Source organism: Ipomoea nil, unplaced genomic scaffold (genome assembly GCF_001879475.1).
Source record: "Ipomoea nil cultivar Tokyo-kokei standard unplaced genomic scaffold, Asagao_1.1 scaffold0205, whole genome shotgun sequence".
NCBI lineage: Eukaryota > Viridiplantae > Streptophyta > Magnoliopsida > Solanales > Convolvulaceae > Ipomoea > Ipomoea nil.
Genome location: NW_017616633.1, coordinates 267415 through 288237, shown reverse-complemented (window position 1 = coordinate 288237; position 20823 = coordinate 267415). Strand labels below are relative to the sequence as shown.

At 36.2% G+C, this 20823-nt stretch overlaps 1 protein-coding gene across 1 annotated transcript; it reads right to left on the bottom strand.

Moving 5' to 3' along the window:
• Positions 1-669: 669 nt before the first annotated feature.
• LOC109190718 (probable magnesium transporter NIPA9) lies at positions 670-5014 on the bottom strand. Its single transcript, XM_019341289.1, has 9 exons — positions 4586-5014; positions 3348-3446; positions 2995-3124; positions 2463-2551; positions 1947-2003; positions 1811-1869; positions 1512-1632; positions 1248-1396; positions 670-1125 (listed from the first exon to the last, which is right to left on the bottom strand). The coding sequence occupies exons 1-9, from the start codon at positions 4694-4696 to the stop codon at positions 915-917; spliced, it is 1026 nt and encodes a 341-aa protein (XP_019196834.1). The 5' UTR covers positions 4697-5014; the 3' UTR covers positions 670-914.
• Between the last annotated feature and the right edge of the window lie 15809 nt (positions 5015-20823).

Sequence of the window (20823 nt, the reverse complement as noted above, 5' to 3'; positions counted from 1 at the left end):
ACCTAATATTCGTAGGTTTGGGAGTAATTCGTAAAAGAAAGAGAGATTTCGTACTTCGCAGGGCTAAGAGTAAAAAGATACCAATATTGAGATTACAAAAGAGTTAATACCAATTTGGTCCCTCTAATATTATGATTTCACCACTTTGATCCTCGACTATCAAAGTTGCTCAATTTAGTCCCTAACTATGTAATTTTTACCTAAAATGGTTCATCGACTTTAAGGTTTCACCACTTTGGTCCTTGACTACTAAAGTTGCTCAATTTAGTCCCTAACTATGCAATTTTTATCTAAAATGGTCCATCAACTATTAAAATTTCACCACTTTAGTTCTTGACTCTCCAAAAAAGGTCCCCAAATCCACACTAAACTTAATAGTCGAGGAACCATTTTAGGTAAAAATTGCATAGTTAGGTACTAAATTGAGCAACTTAGTAGTCGATGACCAAATTGGTAAAATCCTAATAGTTGATGGACCATTTTAAGTAAAAATTGTATAACTATGGATTAAATTGACCAATTTTGGTAGTCGAGGATCAAATTGATAAAATCCTAATGGTCAAAGGACCAAAATTGGGTATTAACTCATTACAAAATTTACTGTTTTTTTTTTTTTGGGTGTGTGGGCTGGAGGGCTGTTGAGTTTTACTTAAACACGAAACAATCAAGTGGACAAATTGATAATGCAGCCCATCTATAATAATAATACAAATACAACACAACAAACATATGAATCACATGAACCATTCTTTTTGTCTTTCCAGTGACAATTAATGAATGTGTGAAAAAAAAAAAAAAAAAAAAATGTTCTCTCTTGCAAATTTGCAATGTGGTGATGTATTACTGAACTGTACAGCATGTGAGAAGAAAAAAGCTTGAGATGAGGTTATTGTATTTGAGTAAATAGTGAGTGATCAAGATTTATCTTTGGATGGAGATGTTATGAGGTGATGCAACGTTGAGGCTTGGATAACAGCGGTAGGACTAGGTTCTCGTTCTCTAGTGCGCACCTGGCGTAGTCCCTGGTTTCTTTCCACGCTCAAAAGACGCCTAAATGGGCGTGGAAGGAGTCGCAGAAGCCGCGATGAAGTTACCAGCAGAATCACACCCATCACAATGAATAGCCTGTATCATCATCATCATCATAATAAGATCGATCTAGAGCAGTATTAGTGTTTAAGAGAGCTACAAGGTTATTCACTCTGGATTATGAATAAATTTGGGGGACAAAACACAAGTATAAATACCATCCGAGCAAAAGTGAGAGACGAGCCATTGGCGCTGAAGGCAAGCGCTCTCCCAAAGCAAGCATACCAGCAAGTACACCAGTAACAATTGATGCAACCGCAGCACATGTGGACACTACAATTGCTCTCCCATGCTTCAAACCGCGTGTCTGTTTTCATTTTCAAAGGAAACACAACCTTTTTTCTTAACAAACACTGATAGGTATATGCATGGAATACAAGTTAAATGGTTTTATGCTGGGCTGTTACTTTGTTAAAAAATACCTGATACACAAACCCAGAAGCGCTACAGCATATGCTGATCGAGATACAAACGGGTACCAGCAGTTTCGAGAAGCCTTGCTCCAAAAATAAAAACCCAATTTTCGATATAACAGATGACATCCTGCAATAATAACCTTATTTATTTCTCTGCTCAAATTGGAGATGCCTCAAGAAAGCATGCATTCAGAAGATCAATTGGACCCTTCCTACTAATGCATAAAATGAAGGTTGGTCCTCAAATTTGTCAACATTTTACAGAGCATTCATTGTCATTCAGAAAGAAAATTCAATTTATGTACCCAAACAAAATGCCAGACTCCAACCCATAAATTATTTCCTCAATCACTTCATACTGTACCTGCACGATGGATAAGTGTCATCAAATATCAAGAAGCTTCAAAGAAATAGTTTATCAGTGGAAAAGAAAATCCATACCAACTCTTGTTCTCTTCGTTGGCGTCTATAGATGCGAAGCCAGCCATTAAGGAGCACCTACATTCAACAAAAACTTCTGAGACCATTGCAAAAAGGTGGGTATTTGAGGGGGTGGGGGACGGTTAGGGTGAGACAAGTGAGAAACTTCTCTAGCAGTCCAAGTTAGACGACTGAGTATGAGCAGAAACCAGTTTCCAAAAGCACCCATAAACCCAGGAAGTTTGAGATTTGTGGCAAATTTAAGATTGCAACTTATTAAAAAAGCAGAACAATGTTTGCAAAAATCACAAGTAATTGAAGATGATGATAAATCCATTTTCTTGGTAAAGCACAATAAAGACACGTTATTCAGATTCACAATGATTTTATTTTTAGTCAAATATTAGAATGTTAGTGAAATGATAATTTTTTACTTTTATCCTTGATAAGTAATAATTTTATGTCTTGATAAAACTTATCATACATATCCATATTCTAATTTGGAGTATCAGATGGCACATAGAGTAAGATACCTACAAACAAGAATGCAACAGCAAATGCCAGCCATGGTAAATTGAAAATGGAGATTGATGAAGCGCTCTGCTCCTCCCCTCCAGCACCAACACCTGCATGCCCACATTTACATATATTAAGTAAACCATAACACGATTAATGGCACATAAAATAAACTATTTTTATGAGTAAAATAATCCACATGGAAAACAAATGAAATCTCCGGTAGTTGACTGAAAAATATTACGGTTACTTCTCTTAGCTACAACTTAAAGATTTTTCCTCTTTCCTTATATGACTTGTCTACTTCCAGGAACCAAAAATAATTAAGGTTTAAGAACTCATGCTTAAAAGAATAAAAATAATAATAAATGAAAATTTATGTCACAAAGAATATGATTGCTCCCAGTAGTTCCGCATTTCTGCTGGGACCAACATTTTCTTAGATGAATGAGTCCCTCCTTAGACATGGTTAAAGCAGAATTGGCCTTGTCTAAGATGTAAAGCCATTTTTAGTTTCTTTGTTAAAACATTTAGCTCCAAGGACTTACATTACCTATAGTGCCAATGCCAGCCAAAGTGATTCCCACCCAATCAATAGTGTTCATAATCTCCTTCAGATAAAAATGTGAAAAGATTGAAAGGATGGCAAGCCCACTGCCAGAAACAGGCTGAATGACAGAAACCTGAAAGGTATAATCAAGGTCATAACTTTTAAGATATGATGGGATGAACATTGAAGCTAATGTTCTGCACGCTTCTTGTTTATAGTCTATTAACCATAATGTTCTACCAGTTAAATTTGGTTGGTAGGAGTATTTTAATTAAATGAGCCGTGCAACTGAATCCAAAGTCCAATGGAGGGAAACCAAGCATACATAACCACAAGTTTACTGCTGATGCACTTACTGGGGCCAGAGATAATGCTCGCAACATTAAGAGGGCTCCAAAAATATCCATTAGGAAGCCTATAACCCAAACTTTGTTAAAAGCATATGCTCTTATCACCTGCAAACACAAACCGCTCAAAATTACTGAGAGGCTGAATAGAATCAAGACATTTAATGTTCTAAAACTAATCAATTAACAGATAAAAAGTACACTAATGTACGGAGTATTATTTAACAGAAACTTCCAACAGGTAAATGCTTGTAGCACCTCATCAAGAATAAGAGTTGGACAAAATCAAATCTAGAAATAAGCCCTAGCCACATATGATACTAAGGTACAGCCACATATACATCTGAATGTATCTCGACTATAATCAGATCACAATTACACTTCACAAAGTTAGGTTGATTTGTCAGAAAAACTACTCTAAATTAAAATGACTGTAAGTACAGAGGAAGATGTTTGACTTTAATTTCTAATATGATTGGCTTAAAATTGCTGAATTTCCTTGGAATTCTGTGAAATATAAACTGAACATTTTTAATGTAAAATCACAAACTCCTTTTCAAAGACTTAAATAATAAACCTTGGAGCAAAAATAAAATAAATATTCCCACTTTATTAGATAAGAATACTTGTCAATGTTTGTGTGTACCCTTTCAGAAGTTTTTCAATAGTTATTACATTTAAATACATTGACAAGGACTGTGATATGCCAGCATAAAGTACGAACATAAAACAATGGACTCTTAAGAATAAAACCATCAATATCAACTACAAAAGTTATAAAGGCAAATGTTATTTGTACCGAATCTTATACCATTTAAGATGGTTTGTGGCATGTGTCATTACCCTTCATATTATTCTACTACAAGTCAATCAAGAGAGGCAGCACGACATTCTTACAAAATTTGGTGCAAAAATGTAGTAAAAGCATCATAAGTTCATAACCCTTTGAATTAATTTTAAGAAGTTCCAAGAATGCATAAAAGCAACCCAATCAAACACATCATCATTTATGTGGATCACAGTTCACAGCATATCCTAATCACCAAATCATCAAAGGCTAACCCCATGTAAAACTCCAATGCCAGATTGACAAAACACGAATCTAAAGATAAGATTGGCCAATTCCTCACATCCATACTTCTTAAGAAAGAACAAACAAGAAACAGCAGTAAATTTGATAAGATACCCAGATTTCATAAACCTGCAAAGAATTACTGTGATCTGAATCTCCATAACCAAAAACACACCTTTAGCTTGAATGAGAGAGGGGGGAGGATGATGGTGCCCTTCTTCTGGAGGACTTTGCCGATGTTGTTACCGGCGGTGGCCGCTACCGTGAGGCAGATTGATTCCCACATCTCTGTCGCGCGCGCGAGGGGGGGTTCCTTCTTGATTTTCCTGAAGAATGATCTTAGCTTGGATCAAACACTGGTTATTTCTTTAAACAAATTCAACTACTGCACTCATCTACAGCCTAATTGCCAATATTTAATACAAGATTTGTAGCTCCAAATGATCTTCTAATAGTATATTCCTCTTTTTAAGTATGTTTTTCTTTTTTGCTTTTTCCATTTTTTTCGAAATGTGCAAGTATGCTTTACTTTCAGTGCTTACAAGTTCCTCTTTGCTTTCCCAAATCATTTGGGAATGTTTTCGGAGCAATAGAAACGCTCCAACAACACCTTTTTCTCATGTTTGACATTGTACCAATAAGGCCATCATTGCATAGTGGACACGATTCTATGTCATAATTATTGAACCTTATAATTATAAAGTTATATATTCATAATTTTTGAACTTTGTATATTCATAATTATTGAATTTATTCACAATTACAGAACTTTATGTTCATAATTGCTGAACTATATGTTTATAATTATAAAATTATATATTCATAATTTTTAAACTTCATATTCACAATTATTGAATCTCTATATTCCTAATTACAGAACTATATGTTAATAATTATAGAACTATATATTCATAATTTTTGAACTATATATTCATAATTATGAACATTTTTGGAACTGTGTCCACCTTGCAAGGTGGACACAGTTTCACAATATAATTTGCCACAATCATGTGTCGTTTCATTCCGTTGGAAGGAAGGAATTAAAGAGAAATGAATTGTAATTTAGTAGAGAAAAAATAACCTGAACATTTTAAATTTTATTACTTGGTAGGCAGAAACAAAATGACTATAAATTGAAAAAAAAAATTGTATAAAGACTAAAATACTCTTGTAAGATGAAATTCTCAAAATGGTTCTCCGACTATGGTATTTTCTCAAATTGGTCCTATAACTTTTAATTGATCCTCAGACTATTAGATTTTAAGTCAAATCGATCGTCTGTTAGTTAGGCGTGAACTTGGCAGTCATATTAGAGGCAATGTAAATTTCCAATTTTTCCCTCTAATTTGACGGCCAAGTTCGCGTCTAACTAACAGATGATCGGTTTGGCTTAAAATCTAATAATTGGATGACCAGTTTGGGTTCAATTAAAAGTTATAGGACCAATTTGAGAAAGGACCATAGTCAGAAGTAGGGGTGAGCATAATTACCAAAAAATCGACAAAACCGATAACCGAACCGACCGATAATTTCGGTTATCGGTTATAAGCCTTAAAAAAAAAGTTATTCGATTATTTATCAGTTATGAAGGTGTAATAACCGCGGTCACCGAATAACCGACGCTATTATATATATATATATATATATATATATATATATATATATATATAATAAATATTATAATATGTTAGTTGTGGCTGTTGTGCAAATCTCCATATATACACTATGCAGTAACTAAATAAACTTACTGAAAGATAGTAAGTTTATTTAGTTACTGTAAATTTGTATATATACGTAGATGAGCTTCTTAGAAATAATTATTTCCTAACAACGATTTATATAATAAAGGTTGTAATTTCATAAGATATTCACGTTGATGATTAGTGATGTGTAAAGGCGGAATTACTGGTGAAATTCCCTTCCTCTCATTCTGTTAAAATTTAAGTGTATAAGGGTTAAAAGATGTATACTGGATAAGGTTGTGGGTCTCAAAATCCTAAAGGGATTTCTATTTCTAAAGGAGGTCACATTCCTAAAGGGATTTCTATTCCTAAAGGAGGATCCCCGTTCTTCTTGAAAGAGGGTTTCTCATCACATCTATAAATACCCAGGAAAACTCTAGGGATCTTAACGGTTCCAAATCTCTAAGTCTTCTAGTCTCCCTATCATCAGAAGGTGAATAAGGTATACGGATCAGAGAGGTGAAGCATTATATTCTTGATTCATTCAATCTAGAGATTACATCTTCAATGGAACCAAGTAAGTCCTATCTTTCCTATTTAATTAAAAGTCTATGATCATGAACATTGTTTAGTTGATTGATTTGTTTTACATGCGATCATTGTTAATTGTTCTTCCGCATTTAAGTTATAGCGCATAAAGGATTATTTAACATTTAGTATTAGAGCCTGCTTGTAAATTGATTAATCACTAAAATTAGGGGTCATGATATTTGGGGATTTTTTAATTATAAGGTTTGTCGATTGCCGCTGTTCGTATGATTTGTTTTGTCGATTGCTAACGATTCATATACGCACTGTTTATACTATCATACTGTGATTGAAACCAATTTTTGGTCTTCTTTTGACGTCAACATAATTAGCATCAGTACATATGTATTTGTACGTACTATTCAAGATATATTTATATCTTGTGTATGTATTGTACTGTATATGCCGCTGTTCATATGATTTGTTTTGTCGACTGCTATCGATTCATATACGCACTGTTCATACTATCATACTGTGATTGAAACCAATTTTTGGTCTTCTTTTGACGTCAACATAATTAGCATCAGTACATATGTATTTGTACGTACTATTCAAGATATATTTATATCTTGTGTATGTATTGTACTGTATATGTTTTATATATGTTAATTGTATACGTACATGCATGCTGTGATAGATGTTTGTTACTGGATTAATTAAACATTTGGTTTCAATATGACAGTATGTACTGTAAGTTCTTTGCTATGTTGGAATAATTAACAAACATATATGGTTGGTATGTATATACTGTAATGTATATATGTTTTGGAATTGAATCATATGGAATCATGTTTGTTGTATAGTGTTCGTACGATATATGATTCATATGTTATATGGTTTGTCTCTATCAAATCATGAATTATATGTTATAAGAGAACGACATATAAATTAAGGTTTATTTTGTTTGGACAATTAAATTGAGTTTATTTGGGTTTATTTAAAGTATTATGGACTCACTTTAAATTTTAGGCTCATTTAATTTGTGTTTATATTTGAGTCTATTTGGGTTATTTAAAGTATTATGGATTTGCTTTAAATTCTAAACTCATTTAATTTGGGTTTATATTTGAGTTGTTTGGTCTATTTAAGGCATTAAGGGGGCGTTTGGTTTAGGTTATATAACATAACCAAGGGAATGTGACATTCCAAATCTCACATTCCTATGTTTGGTTCACATTATCTCAGGGAATCTAACATTCCCCAGAAATGTCATATTCCCTCCACATAGGATTTTGAAGGGAATGTGATTCCCTTCAATTTCTAAGGTTATGTAAGATAACCTTGATTATGTTAGTTTATTACACACACACACACACACACACACACACACACACACACACACACACACATATATATATATATATATATAATTATTTTTGTAATTATATATTTTTTATTTTTATTATGTTAGGTTAGCATATAAAATAATTTTGTTTCTCAAGTTCAATATTTTAGCGAATATTTTAAAATCATGTAATTATATATGATACCGTTATCTTATTTATTTATTTTAATTTTTAAATTTATTAAAATATATAAAAATATGTTAAGGATATTATAGTGTGTGAATAAAAGATAACCCTAAACCAAACATGATTATATTACATACCCCAATTTTAACCAAACACAGGAATCTAACATTCCCAGTAATCTAACATTCCCAGCAATCTAACATTCCCTAAGGTAATCTGACATTCCGTGAACCAAACGACCCCTAAGGACTTGCTTTAAATTATAGGCTCATTTGGGATCAATTATGGTTGGAGGTTTTATCCACTTTTGGTTTATATATATGTTTATAAATGAATTATTAGCATAAAGCGAGTGCGTTAGTCGCCAAAGCGGCCCACTCAAGGTAATAGCTAATAATCATTTATGTTTATAGCATATATATAAATTAAGGTTTACTGACATAAATGAGTTATTAGCATAAGGCGAATGTGTTAGTCGCCAAAGCGGCCCACTCATGGTAATAGCTAAATAATCATTTATGTTTATGTTACAACATAAATTAAGGTTTATTCACATAAATAAATTATTAGCATAAGACGAGTGCGTTAGTCACCAAAGTGGCCCACTCAAGGAAATAACTAAATAATTATTTATGTTTACAAATGTTTATCGTACACAGGTTTTTTGCATCATTGAATGACACTAAAGGATTGATAAACGTTTGTGATCATTAACACATGGTTCTAGCGGTTGCCCAAAGGTAGATCAGACATGTGATTAATGACAATTTAGGAGATTATGATTCTTGTTTTGTTAATATGTAGTGCATGTCCAAAGATGGCCTATATATTAAATTGAAACATGATGAATAATCTCATTCAAGTATGTGTGAATGATGCATGTCGGTAAATTGACATTGTATTTAAATTTGACCCAAAGGCGGATTTAAATGCAAACTTAAGGTTTATAAATTATAGTCTGAATAAATGTTTGTTACTCAAAGCAATTGATATGTGAGATAAATGTTTGCAGTGAACACCATGGTACCACACTTTAATGGTGGAGGCATCAAGTTCGACGGGCATAATTATGATGACTGGATCGAGTATGTCAAGTTTAATGCTGGCATGCATGGACCCGAGTCCGCTCTTCTTCAGGATAAGCCCGTTGAACCTACTGCTGCTAGCTCAGAAGCTGATAAAAAGCTGTGGGAGACATGGGAAAGGTCGAATCGATTGCTGCTTAGCTTTCTTAAGATGAGCATTGCGCCGAGTATTAAACCTTCCATGCCTAAAACAGGAAATGTAAGGGAATTCATGACAGAGATCAAGAGTTTTGCCAAAACAGACATTGTGGATAAGCCTGTGGTGGCAACTCTTATTAATGAATTGTCAACCAAAAGGCATGACATAAGTAAGTCCATGGATGAGTACATCACGCATATGGTTAACATTTACAACCGACTTAAAGGCCTTGATGTTGAACTTGGTGAAAGAGTTCCTGTGGAGTTCATTCTCAAATCCTGCTAAGGAAGGGAGTTTGAACAATTCCGTATCAATTATAATCAGCAAAAGGGAAAATGGACTTTAACGGAATGTAAGGCCATGCTGATTCAGGAGGAGTCAAGGCAAAGGGAGGTCTCAGGTTCCAAACCCCCTGTTGCTCACTTGACTTTTCATGACGGTCCTAATGTCGGTGGTAATGGCAGCAAGTTTAAAAGTAAAAAGAAGGGCAAGCATCCTATGAAGGTGCAAGGTAATGTTCATAAAGTGCAGAAATGCTATTTTTGTAACAAACCTGAGCACAAGACGGCTGAATGCCTGAAGAGGAAAGCTTGGATGGAAAAGAAGGGAATTTATGATGTTTCAACCTCCAATGGAAAATGAAAAGTTTCTTTTCATGGGAAACAAGATGAAAGCTAGAATTGAAGGCAATGGAACTTATAGAATTAAGTTGGATATAGGCTTCTGCCTTGATCTTGAGAATTGTCTATTCCATTATGTTCTAGAAATCTTGTTTCAGCAACTAGATTAGACATGTTAGGTTTTACTTTAAGATTGGAGACAAATGTTCGTGTCAACAAAAGACATTTCATGGTTTTGGTGTTTTGTTGGATACACTATATTGTTTAAATCTTAATGTTGACTTCGTTAATTCCTTGTTTAATGAATGCACCAAAAGAATCTTCAGCTGACTTGTGGCATAAAAGGCTTTGTCATATATCCAAATAAAGGATATTGAGACTTATTAAGGTTGGAATTTTGTCTCAATTGGATTTTAATGACTGGAATAATGCATGTGTCGATTGCATAAAGGTAAAGCAAGTCAGACATGTATCAGTACACTCAGCCACAAGAAGCTCATGATTACTTGATTTAATACATACAGATATCTGTGGTCCTTTTAGGATGTTCCGTCTTAGGGCGGTGATAAATACTTTATTACCTTATTGATGATCATTCTGGGTACTGTTATATCTATTTACTGCGTGAAAGATCTCAGTCTGTGGATGTCCTAGAGACATTCATATTTGAAGTTGAGAGTCAGTTAAATAGAAAGGTAAAGACAATTAGATCATATAAAGGTGATGAGTATTATGGGAAAACATCAAAAGTTGGGCAAATTACCGGCCCATTTAAAGAAATTCCTCGAATCTAAGGGCATTTGTGCATAATACACAATGCTAGACACACCACATCAAAATGGTGTGGAAGAAAGGTGAAATCGTACTCTAAGGGAAATGGTTAGGAGTAAGGTCAATAACTGTACATTGCTTATTTCATTGTGGATATATGCATTAAAGACAACAGCATACTTACTCAATAGGGTTCCTAGTAAGGTTGTTTTTTAAAAAACACCTTATGAACTGTGGACAAGAAGGAAACCTAGTTTGAGGCATCTCCACATTTAGGGCTGTCAAGCTGGAGTGACGATATATAATCCACATGAAAATAAATTGGAATCCAGAACCATTAGTGGTTTTTTCATTGGATATCCAGAAAGGTCTAAAGGGTACATGTTTATTGTCCTAATCATAAGTACGAGGATTGTTGAGTCTGGTGATGCTCGCTTCATTTAAAATAGCGAAGTCTGTGGGAGTGTGGGAGCTCATAATGTTGAGATTAATGAGTCATTGATGGATCCAGATTCATCAAGTGATCCTTTTTTCCTGTTGTTGTTCCTATTGCTGCAGTGTAGCCTTATGGAAATACTTTAGAACAACAACAACTAGATGCTCCAATTCCACATGAGGAAGCTATTGTAAATGAAGATGAGGTTGAAACTCAAGATGATGATCAAGTGCAATCTCAGCAGGAAGTGGCATTAAGGAGATTTACTAGATAGAAAAGATCAGCCATTCCTGATGACTATATTGTTTATGCACTTGAGAATGAAAGTGACTTGAGCATTGATAATTATCCAGTCTCATTTAACCAAGCCATACAGGATAATAATTCTCCTTGAGAATTATTTTGGCTTTGGTGGCTCATTGTGTTCTTGAGCTCGGCCAAATGGTTGTTAAAATTGCCTTTCTGAATGGTGAATTAAAAGAGGAAGTGTACATGGATCAGCTGCAAGGTTTCATGACCACATGAAAGGAAAATCTGGTATGTAGATTGAAGAGGTCGACCTATGGATTAAAACATGCTTCTAAACAATGGTACATGAAATTGTCATTTGGTTTTGTAGAGATCACTGTTGATCGGTGTATCTACATAAAGGTTTAATGGAAGCAAGTTTGTAATCCTAGTATTACATGTTGACAACATTCTTCTTGCTACTAATAATAAAGGGATGTAGCGTGATGTTAAGGAGTATCTTTCTAAGAACTTTGAAATGAAGGATATGGGCGAGACTTCATATGTGATTGGAATAAGAAATATTCTGTGATAGATCACATGGGATTTTAGGTTTATCCTAGAAGACTCACATTAACAAAGTTTTAGAAAGATATAAACTGGAATTCTGCAAAGAGGGTCATGTGATACTTACACTAAGGACCACATGCTCACTATAAAAGAAACGAATAACCTGGAGGTTATAAGTTATTCGGATTCAGACTATGTCGGATGTTTGGATACCCAAAAATCCACATTCGAATATTTTTTTTTTCCACTTGCTCATGGAGCAATATCTTGGATGAGTGTGAAGGAGCCTGTCATTGCTACTTCCACTATAAAGGCAGAATTTGTAGCATGCTTTGAGGCTACAATTCAATCATCATGGCTGCGTAATTTCATTTATGGTTTGGGCATTGTCGACACTATAGCCAAACCATTGAGGATTCATTGTGATAATACGGCAGCTATGTTCTTCTCAAAGAACGACAGATATACTAGTGGTGCCAAGCACATGGATTTGAAATTTCTGTCTGTTAAGGAGAAGGTACAAAATCAAAAGAGTATCAATAGTGCACATTGGCACCGATCTTATGATCACGGATCCGTTGACTAAGGGATTGACGCCCACGACCTTCATTGGCCATGTTGGAAGGATGGGCATACTGGTAAAGTCCTTGTATAACGGTTAACTCTGCCATACATGTATGGATTTATGTTTGATAGCACATCAGGTTGATGATACTCTTAGATATCTATTCAGGTTTTGATTTTGTTATGGTTGATGTTGATCACTTATTTATGCATAATTCATAAGTGATAACAATGGTCTTGTTTAAGACATAAGGAATAAGGTACTTTCGGATTTTACCTTATTATTATGGTTCGAATTTTTATTAACTGTGATACATGGAAGGGAGCGGGACGCTATGTCAGGCCTTTAACCGCCATGATTCGGTTAATAAAGTTCGATAAGGTGGTGACTTTTACATTTTCATATTAAGTGAGCTCATAAGGATTGAAAATTGTAAAGTCACGCACATATGAATCAAGTGGGAGATTGTTAGAAATAATTTATTCCTAACGTTGATTCATATAATTAAGGTGTCATGCTCATATGAATCAGTGGGAGACTGCTAGAAATAATTATTTCCTAACAATGATTTATATAATAAAGGTTGTAATTCCATAAGGTACTCACGTTGATGATTAGTGATGTGTAAAGGCGGAATTACTGGTGAAATTCCCTCCCTCTCATTCTGTTAAAATTTAAGTGTATAAGGGTTAAAAGATGTATACTGGATAAGGTTGTGGGTCTCACAATCCTAAATGGATTTCTATTCCTAAAGGAGGTCACATTCCTAAAGGGATTTCTATTCCTAAAGAAGGTTCCCCATTCTTCTTGAAAGAGAGTTTCTCATCACATCTATAAATACCCAGGAAAACTCTAGGGATCTTAACGGTTTCAAATCTCTAAGTCTTCTAGTCTCCGTATCATCAGGAGGTGAATAAGGTATACGGATCAGAGAGGTGAAGCATTATATTCTTGATTCATTCAATCTAGATATTACATCTTCAATGAAACCAAGTAAGTCCTATCTTTCCTATTTAATTAAAAGTCTATGATCATGAACATTGTTTAGTTGATTGATTTGATTTACATGCGATCATTGTTAATTGTGCTTCCGCATTTAAGTTATAGCGCATAAAGGATTATTTAACAGAGCTAATATATATTACTTGTGAATGTAGCTAATATATACGTACAGTTGCTATATATATATATATATGTGTGTGTGTGTGTGTGTGTGTGTGTGTGTGTGTGTGTGTGTGAATGTTCGGTTATTCGGTTAACCGAATAATCGATCGAAACCGACATAATCGGTTTTGGTCGGTTAAGAGTGTATGTTCGGTCGATTTCGGTCGGTTATGGAGATTTAAAAAATACCATCGGTTATTCGGTTATCAGTCGATTATCAACCGTAACCGACCGATGCTCACCCCTAGTCAGAAGACTATTTTGAGAATTTCCTCACTACTAATAATTCAAATAATAAAGATAAAATTGTAATTTATTATGGAATTGCAATTCCTATGGAAACCATAAGGGGATGTTTGGTTCATGGAAAATGTTTTCCAAATGAAAACATTTTCCTTAAAGTGAAGGAAAATGTTGTTTTCTAGTGTTTGGTTCATGGAATTCATTTTCCATTGGAAAATGAATTCCTCAAATTTAAGGGAAACAAAATCCTTGGTTGGACCAATGATTTTGTTGTCCATGGAAGATGGGAAGAAAAATTGAATAGATTGCCTATTTTACCCTTGCTTTCTTTTTTAATTATAAAACTTTTATTAATTTGTAGGGGCATATAGGCTTTTATACTCATTATTCCTTACAATTCCAAATTTAACCAAACAATAGAATTAGCATTCCGAGTAATTCTTTTTCCATCAACCAAACAATGAAATTCATCTTTCTAGTAATTGTTTTTCCATGGAATTTCAATTCCACTTCCCTTAAAATATTTTTCGCGAACCAAACGAGCCCTAAGAATTGTAATTCCATGGTTGGAGGGAATTGTGATTTCGTGAAATTGTAATTTCATCCTAACAAATAATAAAATTGTAGATTCCATTAAATTTAGTAGGCATAAAATTCCGATTTCATCCTGTAAACGCGAAAAACTTGAATTGTATATATTCAAAATTCAAAGTATCGGTTACAAGTAGTATGTATCAATCAAGAAGGGGTACAATCTCTGTATATGAGAAGTCCTCTGATTCTCTACTAGAAGTATGCCTATTAGATGTGTGCCAAATTTGGAATATGCCAAATTGGAAGTGTGCCGAGTCCAGAGTATGCTGAACTTGAAGTATGCCGAGTTCGAGTATGGCCGAACTGGAAGTATGCCGAGTTGGGAGTATGCCGAACTGGAGTAGTTCCTTGCTGAAGGGTCTCCGGAGTTAGTAGCTTGTTCCTCAATGAAGGGCTAATATGCAGCTTGATCTTCAAAGAAGGGCTTCCGATGTTCAAGTGACGTGTTCCTCAGCGCGGTATACGCAGTACAACTGCGGGCGTGTTCCAGACGATATCCTGGCGAGACTTCGGCAGAGCTTCAGTATGCAGATTTCCAGAGCTCCAATTCTTGAAAATGAAACCACTATTTATAGTGGTGAGGGTGAGAGAAAATCTCCAACCAACTCTTAATTCCTTATTTAATTTAATTTCTTTAATTAAATTAAGGAATGTATCGGGACACCATTGCGTCCAGGTTCATGATTTCATTAAATTTCCAAATAATATCAAATATTCAAATTTCTTCAAAATTATATAATCCACATATAATTTTGATGGGCCAAGACCAAGTCAAACCCGCTAATTAGGCAACCCAATTCATCCAAGCAGCCTGGTCCAACTCAATTAAATATTCCACCAACTTGGGCCGAACAATCCAATATTCAATTACAATTAATTAAGTAATTAGACCAATTAACTATTCAATGAGTCATTTAATTAACCCAATTAAATAAATATTAGTCCAACTAGCTTAATTAAAATAATTAATTTAATAATTAAATATTCACCACGGTCCAACACCATTATTTAAATTTTCAATGCTTACAAATTGCCCCTTCGAGACTTGCTTGACGTGCCTTAAATGCATAGGGAAGGTAGTCTCGAAATTACCCGTAGCAGTCTAATTTTGGAGAAAGCAGTCCAATAAATGATATCTTGATGGTAGAACACCTAATATGATAACAGCCCAATATTTGAAAAATCCATAGTGTATCCACCATTTCATTAAATGCCCATTCTATTTTAGCCAAATTTGACCCCAACTTTGACTAACATTAATTTCCTTGCATGGTTTTTGACAACCAAATCACAACTTTAGCTAGAATTGAGTAGGAATTCGCATACATAATCCTTATCTCATCCCCACTCCATTACTTAACACACGGCTTGCCCACAAATCACCAACACATATCTTGATAAAATGTACTTGTATTATCCTTATAATTCTTGCTGGGAGATTGAATCCACCTAAACCGCGCATACGTTGCTGATAATACAAACAAAATAGACTGCTTGCAAACTGAGTCCAAATGTGATTAACATCACAAGGACTCCAAAGCTAACCATAACACTATCAATTTGAGATAGTTTCGGAGTGCGTATGGATCATATCATCCAAACAACACTATAAATACGTCTTCATTTTCTTTGCATTTTCATTCTTCAGCAAGATATTCACTTTGCACCTTCGACCAGCCGAATACAGGTGATCTTTTAATTTATGCACCATTTATATATATGTATATTTGTCTTGAAATTTTATTGCAGCTTTCCTCTACGAGACTCCCTGGGAATTAATTTTCCATTGCTTGGACTCTCCATCATTACCAACAGTGGACTCTGAAAATTGCTTTTTCGGAGTCTCGCCATTTTCATAAACACTGGATCGGGACTGCTTGGAATCTCGCTATTGCTGCTCCAGTGCCTCTCCATTCTCACCGTACTTGGTGATGAAGAAGAAATGAGATCAAACCGGCGATTAGTATCGCATTGGACATCTGTTGAACTCACCGGGCATGTGCTCCGGCACGTTGCTGCCACAAGGTTGCATGTCACTGAGCGCGTGCTCCGGCACGTTGCTGTCATCGACGGGGATGCTAATGGTTGTCGACAATGACACCGTTTGGAGGCATGACTGTCGACAATGACACCATTTGGAGGCATGGCTGTCGACAATGACACCATTGAGTTACCGTCGATTCATCGACGGAGAAGATAGAACCACTATAGGAGTTGCTATTCCTGGAGGAGGCTCTGGAATTGAAAGGCTTATACTTTGCTTCCGGCGTATTTCAGGAGTGCATGCACAGTAGAATCATCGCCGGAAGACGGATTGCTTGGAGAAATAAGGGGTCGCTGGTGACTTCTCCGGAGAAAGAGGTTGAAGCTTCGCTGGATAGAAGAAACCGCTACAAAGGTACCAAAAATGTGCTTTTCCTTTTTTTTTTTTTTTTTTTTTTTTTGCTTTAACCTGCTTTGAATAGCCAGCACTTTTAGACAGTCTGCAATTTTGAATGGCCTTTCACGCATCCCATGCATACTCTTCTTTGCCTTACTTGTGTCAGTGTATATAAAGCTTTACTGAAGGGAGCATGTGAGTACAACATACTCATGATTCAACTTGCTTTGTCCTTGCTTTCCGTAAACATATGTGCATACATACTATATACATGGCTAGCTTTGCATGCAGTGCGAACACATATATATATGTATATATAAATCCACTGGTCCATGTGAAAGACTATATACATATGTATATATATATATAGCCTTCGATGCTCAAAGCTCTCACTTCATCCTTTTGCATGCCACCATGATATACAAGCTCTCTATGCATTCTATGCATATAATATATATGTCACCACGTGAGTGTATATGTGCGTAATATATATATATATATATATATATATATATATATATATATATATATATATATATATATAAGAGCGCTCATATGCGGCGGGATCTTATGGTGCGGCGGTGCGGTCAAATTCCAGAATACACCAACAGTGTTAACAATATGCACCAACAGTGTAATAAAAACACACCCCAATGAAATGTAATAAAACATCACAAAATAAACCACAGACTCAAAAAAATACACCATATAACTCACCACCCCCAATGGTGTATTTCCGAACAGTGTATGGTGTTTTTACTCACACCTAATGGTGTGTGTTTGGTGATGCAGGGCTCTGTTTACTCGGTTTTGTGTGGTGTATTTCCTAACGTTGATGGTGCATATTTGGTGAACTATTGGTGTTGCCGCACTGTAAGAAATAACCGCACCGTAAGACACTGCCGCACCTCAACCCGCCTATATATATATATATATATATATATATATATATATATATATATATATATATATATATATATATATATATATATATACATAGTATGTGGCCATAGATGGCATATATAATATATTTATTTATATGGGCTTTTGGCCGTATGTACGAACACATATATATCGTTTCACAGCTTCAACGTTTTTTTTTTTGGCTTTTGCTGCGCGAACGTTTTCTTTCGCCATGCTTGAATATGTGCCATATTTTCTCTTCCTAAATTTTCTACGGTGGCTCTCCTTTTAGACTCCGTCATGGGTACACCATATGTATATATGGAGAGTGCAGAGTTGGCCTAGAGCCATGTGCTGTCTTACCCAGCTTGTTGACAGAGAAGAAGAACCACTTTAAATTCACATCCACACAGAGCCTCGTACCCTCCGTATTTTATTTCTTGCGTGTGTCAGCATTCAATCACGCCTTTTGCTTCTTTCCTTTTTATTTTGAAGACCCTTTGCTTCTCTTTTAATATCCCACTGCTAGCATGAGTACATGCACATTGGTCCATATATTACTTTCCCTTGGTTTCTCTATTTGCATGCAAACATAGACGTGTACGGGGACGGCATACACAAGATGCTTTGGCTTTGTATGTGATATGGGTGCACGGCTGTACACATGTATTATTATAATACATGTGGGCCATTTGCTAGTATTCCATCCATATGTGTTTGCCTTGGATGCAGTGTAGGTATGTATGCATAACATATATCATTCGCCAATTTGTTTGTTTCTGTGGATCATATATATATATATATATATATATATATATATATATATATATATATATATATATATATATATATATATATATTATATTATAGCTTCTGCATGTGTTGTGTATCTATATAATATATATATCCGATTGGAGTAGTAAATATCACCTACCAATTGGATTTGACTTGATATTATATGTTCTCTTTGGATGTGCATGTGTTTGCTTGTATGAACCATATATATGGTATATATTATGTAGACCACATGTGTATAATGTGCTATTCTTGTTTGCACCACCACCTGCGCAGATATATACATAACACACGTACATTGATTCATAACCCATGTACTTGACTTGCATGTATTATGTGTACATATGTATCATAGGTGTTCTTGTGGCAAAAATTTTATTTTACCCTTAGCTTTGGCTTCAAACTGTCTCTTCTTAGCACTTGACCTCTCGATTCTTAATGCAGCTTCAGAACCATTTTGAACAAAGGTGGTGTTTGGGGACACCGTGGGAGCCGATCAGAAGAGGAGGCTCAAAGTATCAAGCGACGAGACTGGAAAAAAAAACATGTCGTTCATCATTCACCCACCGATGACGCCAAGAACCCTCCTTGCCCCGATACTACCTTATCAAGTGGAGGAATGGACTCGTAACGCCGAACACCAGCCATCCAAAACATGGGTTCTAAAAACTGGGCTAGGTCATACGGAGTACTCAGACCCACTCCCGACCCTAGGGAGACGGATCCTTAGGGGTGGGGTTTCATGGAACCAACATCCCAGCTTCAGAGGCAAGTTCAGCTTCACACCGGGATATTGGGAATGGACTGAGACTATACTCAGTATGCACCGTGAGCTCCTGGAGGCCGTGACGATCTACGACGGCATATACGCCTCGCTGTTCACCTACGACCGCTCGACGCATATCGTCCAAGCGTTCTGCGAATCGTGGTGCCCTATGACCAATACACTGCTTACATCACTTGGTGAGCTTTCAATCTCACTTTGGGATGTGCGTGTGCTCTGCGGTCTACCGATATCTGGCGACATCTATGATGAGTATGTCCCAACCGCCTCAGAGTTAACGGGGGAAGATGCTAACCCTGACTCCACTCCTCAAAGTTTTAAGTACTTGTTCCAAGCATATTGCTACATTAGTGACCGAAACAGGCAACGAGGGAGTCGTCGCGAAAAAAACGATAATAACCGTTCAGTGTTCACATTGTTGACTGGATAGAATTTTGGAGTAGAAGACCGCCAGTTTATGACAGACCAATGCCAAGGAAAGAGGACAAGAAGAAAACTCGCCCAAAGAACACCCAAAATCCAAATGGCAAGATCCCAACATTCAAGGGATGGACTAAAACAACCAGAGCACCCTTTGCCGAGCTTGGAATTCCCCCTGAACATGAAAATGAGACTCACTTAGCGGCATACTTGAGTTGCTGGCTATGCGTATTCGTGCTCCCCATTAAAATGACGCGAGTCATTCGCTTCCAGACATTCAAAATGGCTTGCTTAATGGCGACAGGTAGAACATTGAACCTTGGGATCCCCGTGCTTGCGAGCATCTACACTGGACTGAACGTGATATCCCAATCTAATACCCCGGGGCTAGCTGATAGTCGCTTCCCCATCCACTATGTCTATGGATGGTTGTCGCTTTATTTTGACACTCATTTCGCCAAAGATCACACGTCAGCTTCTCCGTTGATGATCGCCTACTCGGGGGAGGGTGGTGCGAGATATTACGGACCGGTAGAGGCTCGTCGCAAGATTTTCAAAGCTGACAGTGCCAACTGGCTTTGCACGACACGCCGCTTAACTAAGGATCTTCACTTCCTTGACGATGGGAATGCTCACGACACCGACGACGAGTACTTCATGTGTCTCCGTTCTAACTACCTCGTATTACGATGGACAGATGCATGTGTCGTCGAGCCTTAAACTCCTCATCGATTTAGTCGACAATTCGGGTACTATCAGGATGGCGGTTCTGGCATATTAGGCAATGACGAACGTGAATTTACGCTTTCGGAGGGTTTCCAACGTTGGCGCCATTTTACACTCAGGGGCTCAGGGTCGCGAGTGACATTTCCCGCGACTCGAGTCACTGTCACTATGAAGAAGTACTTTTCGCGGAGTTACAAGGATTGGTGGGCCCAAGTCCATGGGGACTACCTTGAGCGCAGCATTAACGA

Bases quoted from the DNA above. Each gene is read 5' to 3' on its own strand.
- LOC109190718 (XM_019341289.1), bottom strand. From the start codon at position 4,696: ATGTGGGAATCAATCTGCCTCACGGTAGCGGCCACCGCCGGTAACAAC. The intron at 3,125-3,347 runs GTAAGTGCATCA...TATACCTTTCAG, and splicing joins GAGCATTATCTCTGGCCCCA to GTTTCTGTCATTCAGCCTGT. The intron at 2,552-2,994 runs GTAATGTAAGTC...GTGGGCATGCAG, and splicing joins GGCTGGCATTGGCACTATAG to GTGTTGGTGCTGGAGGGGAG.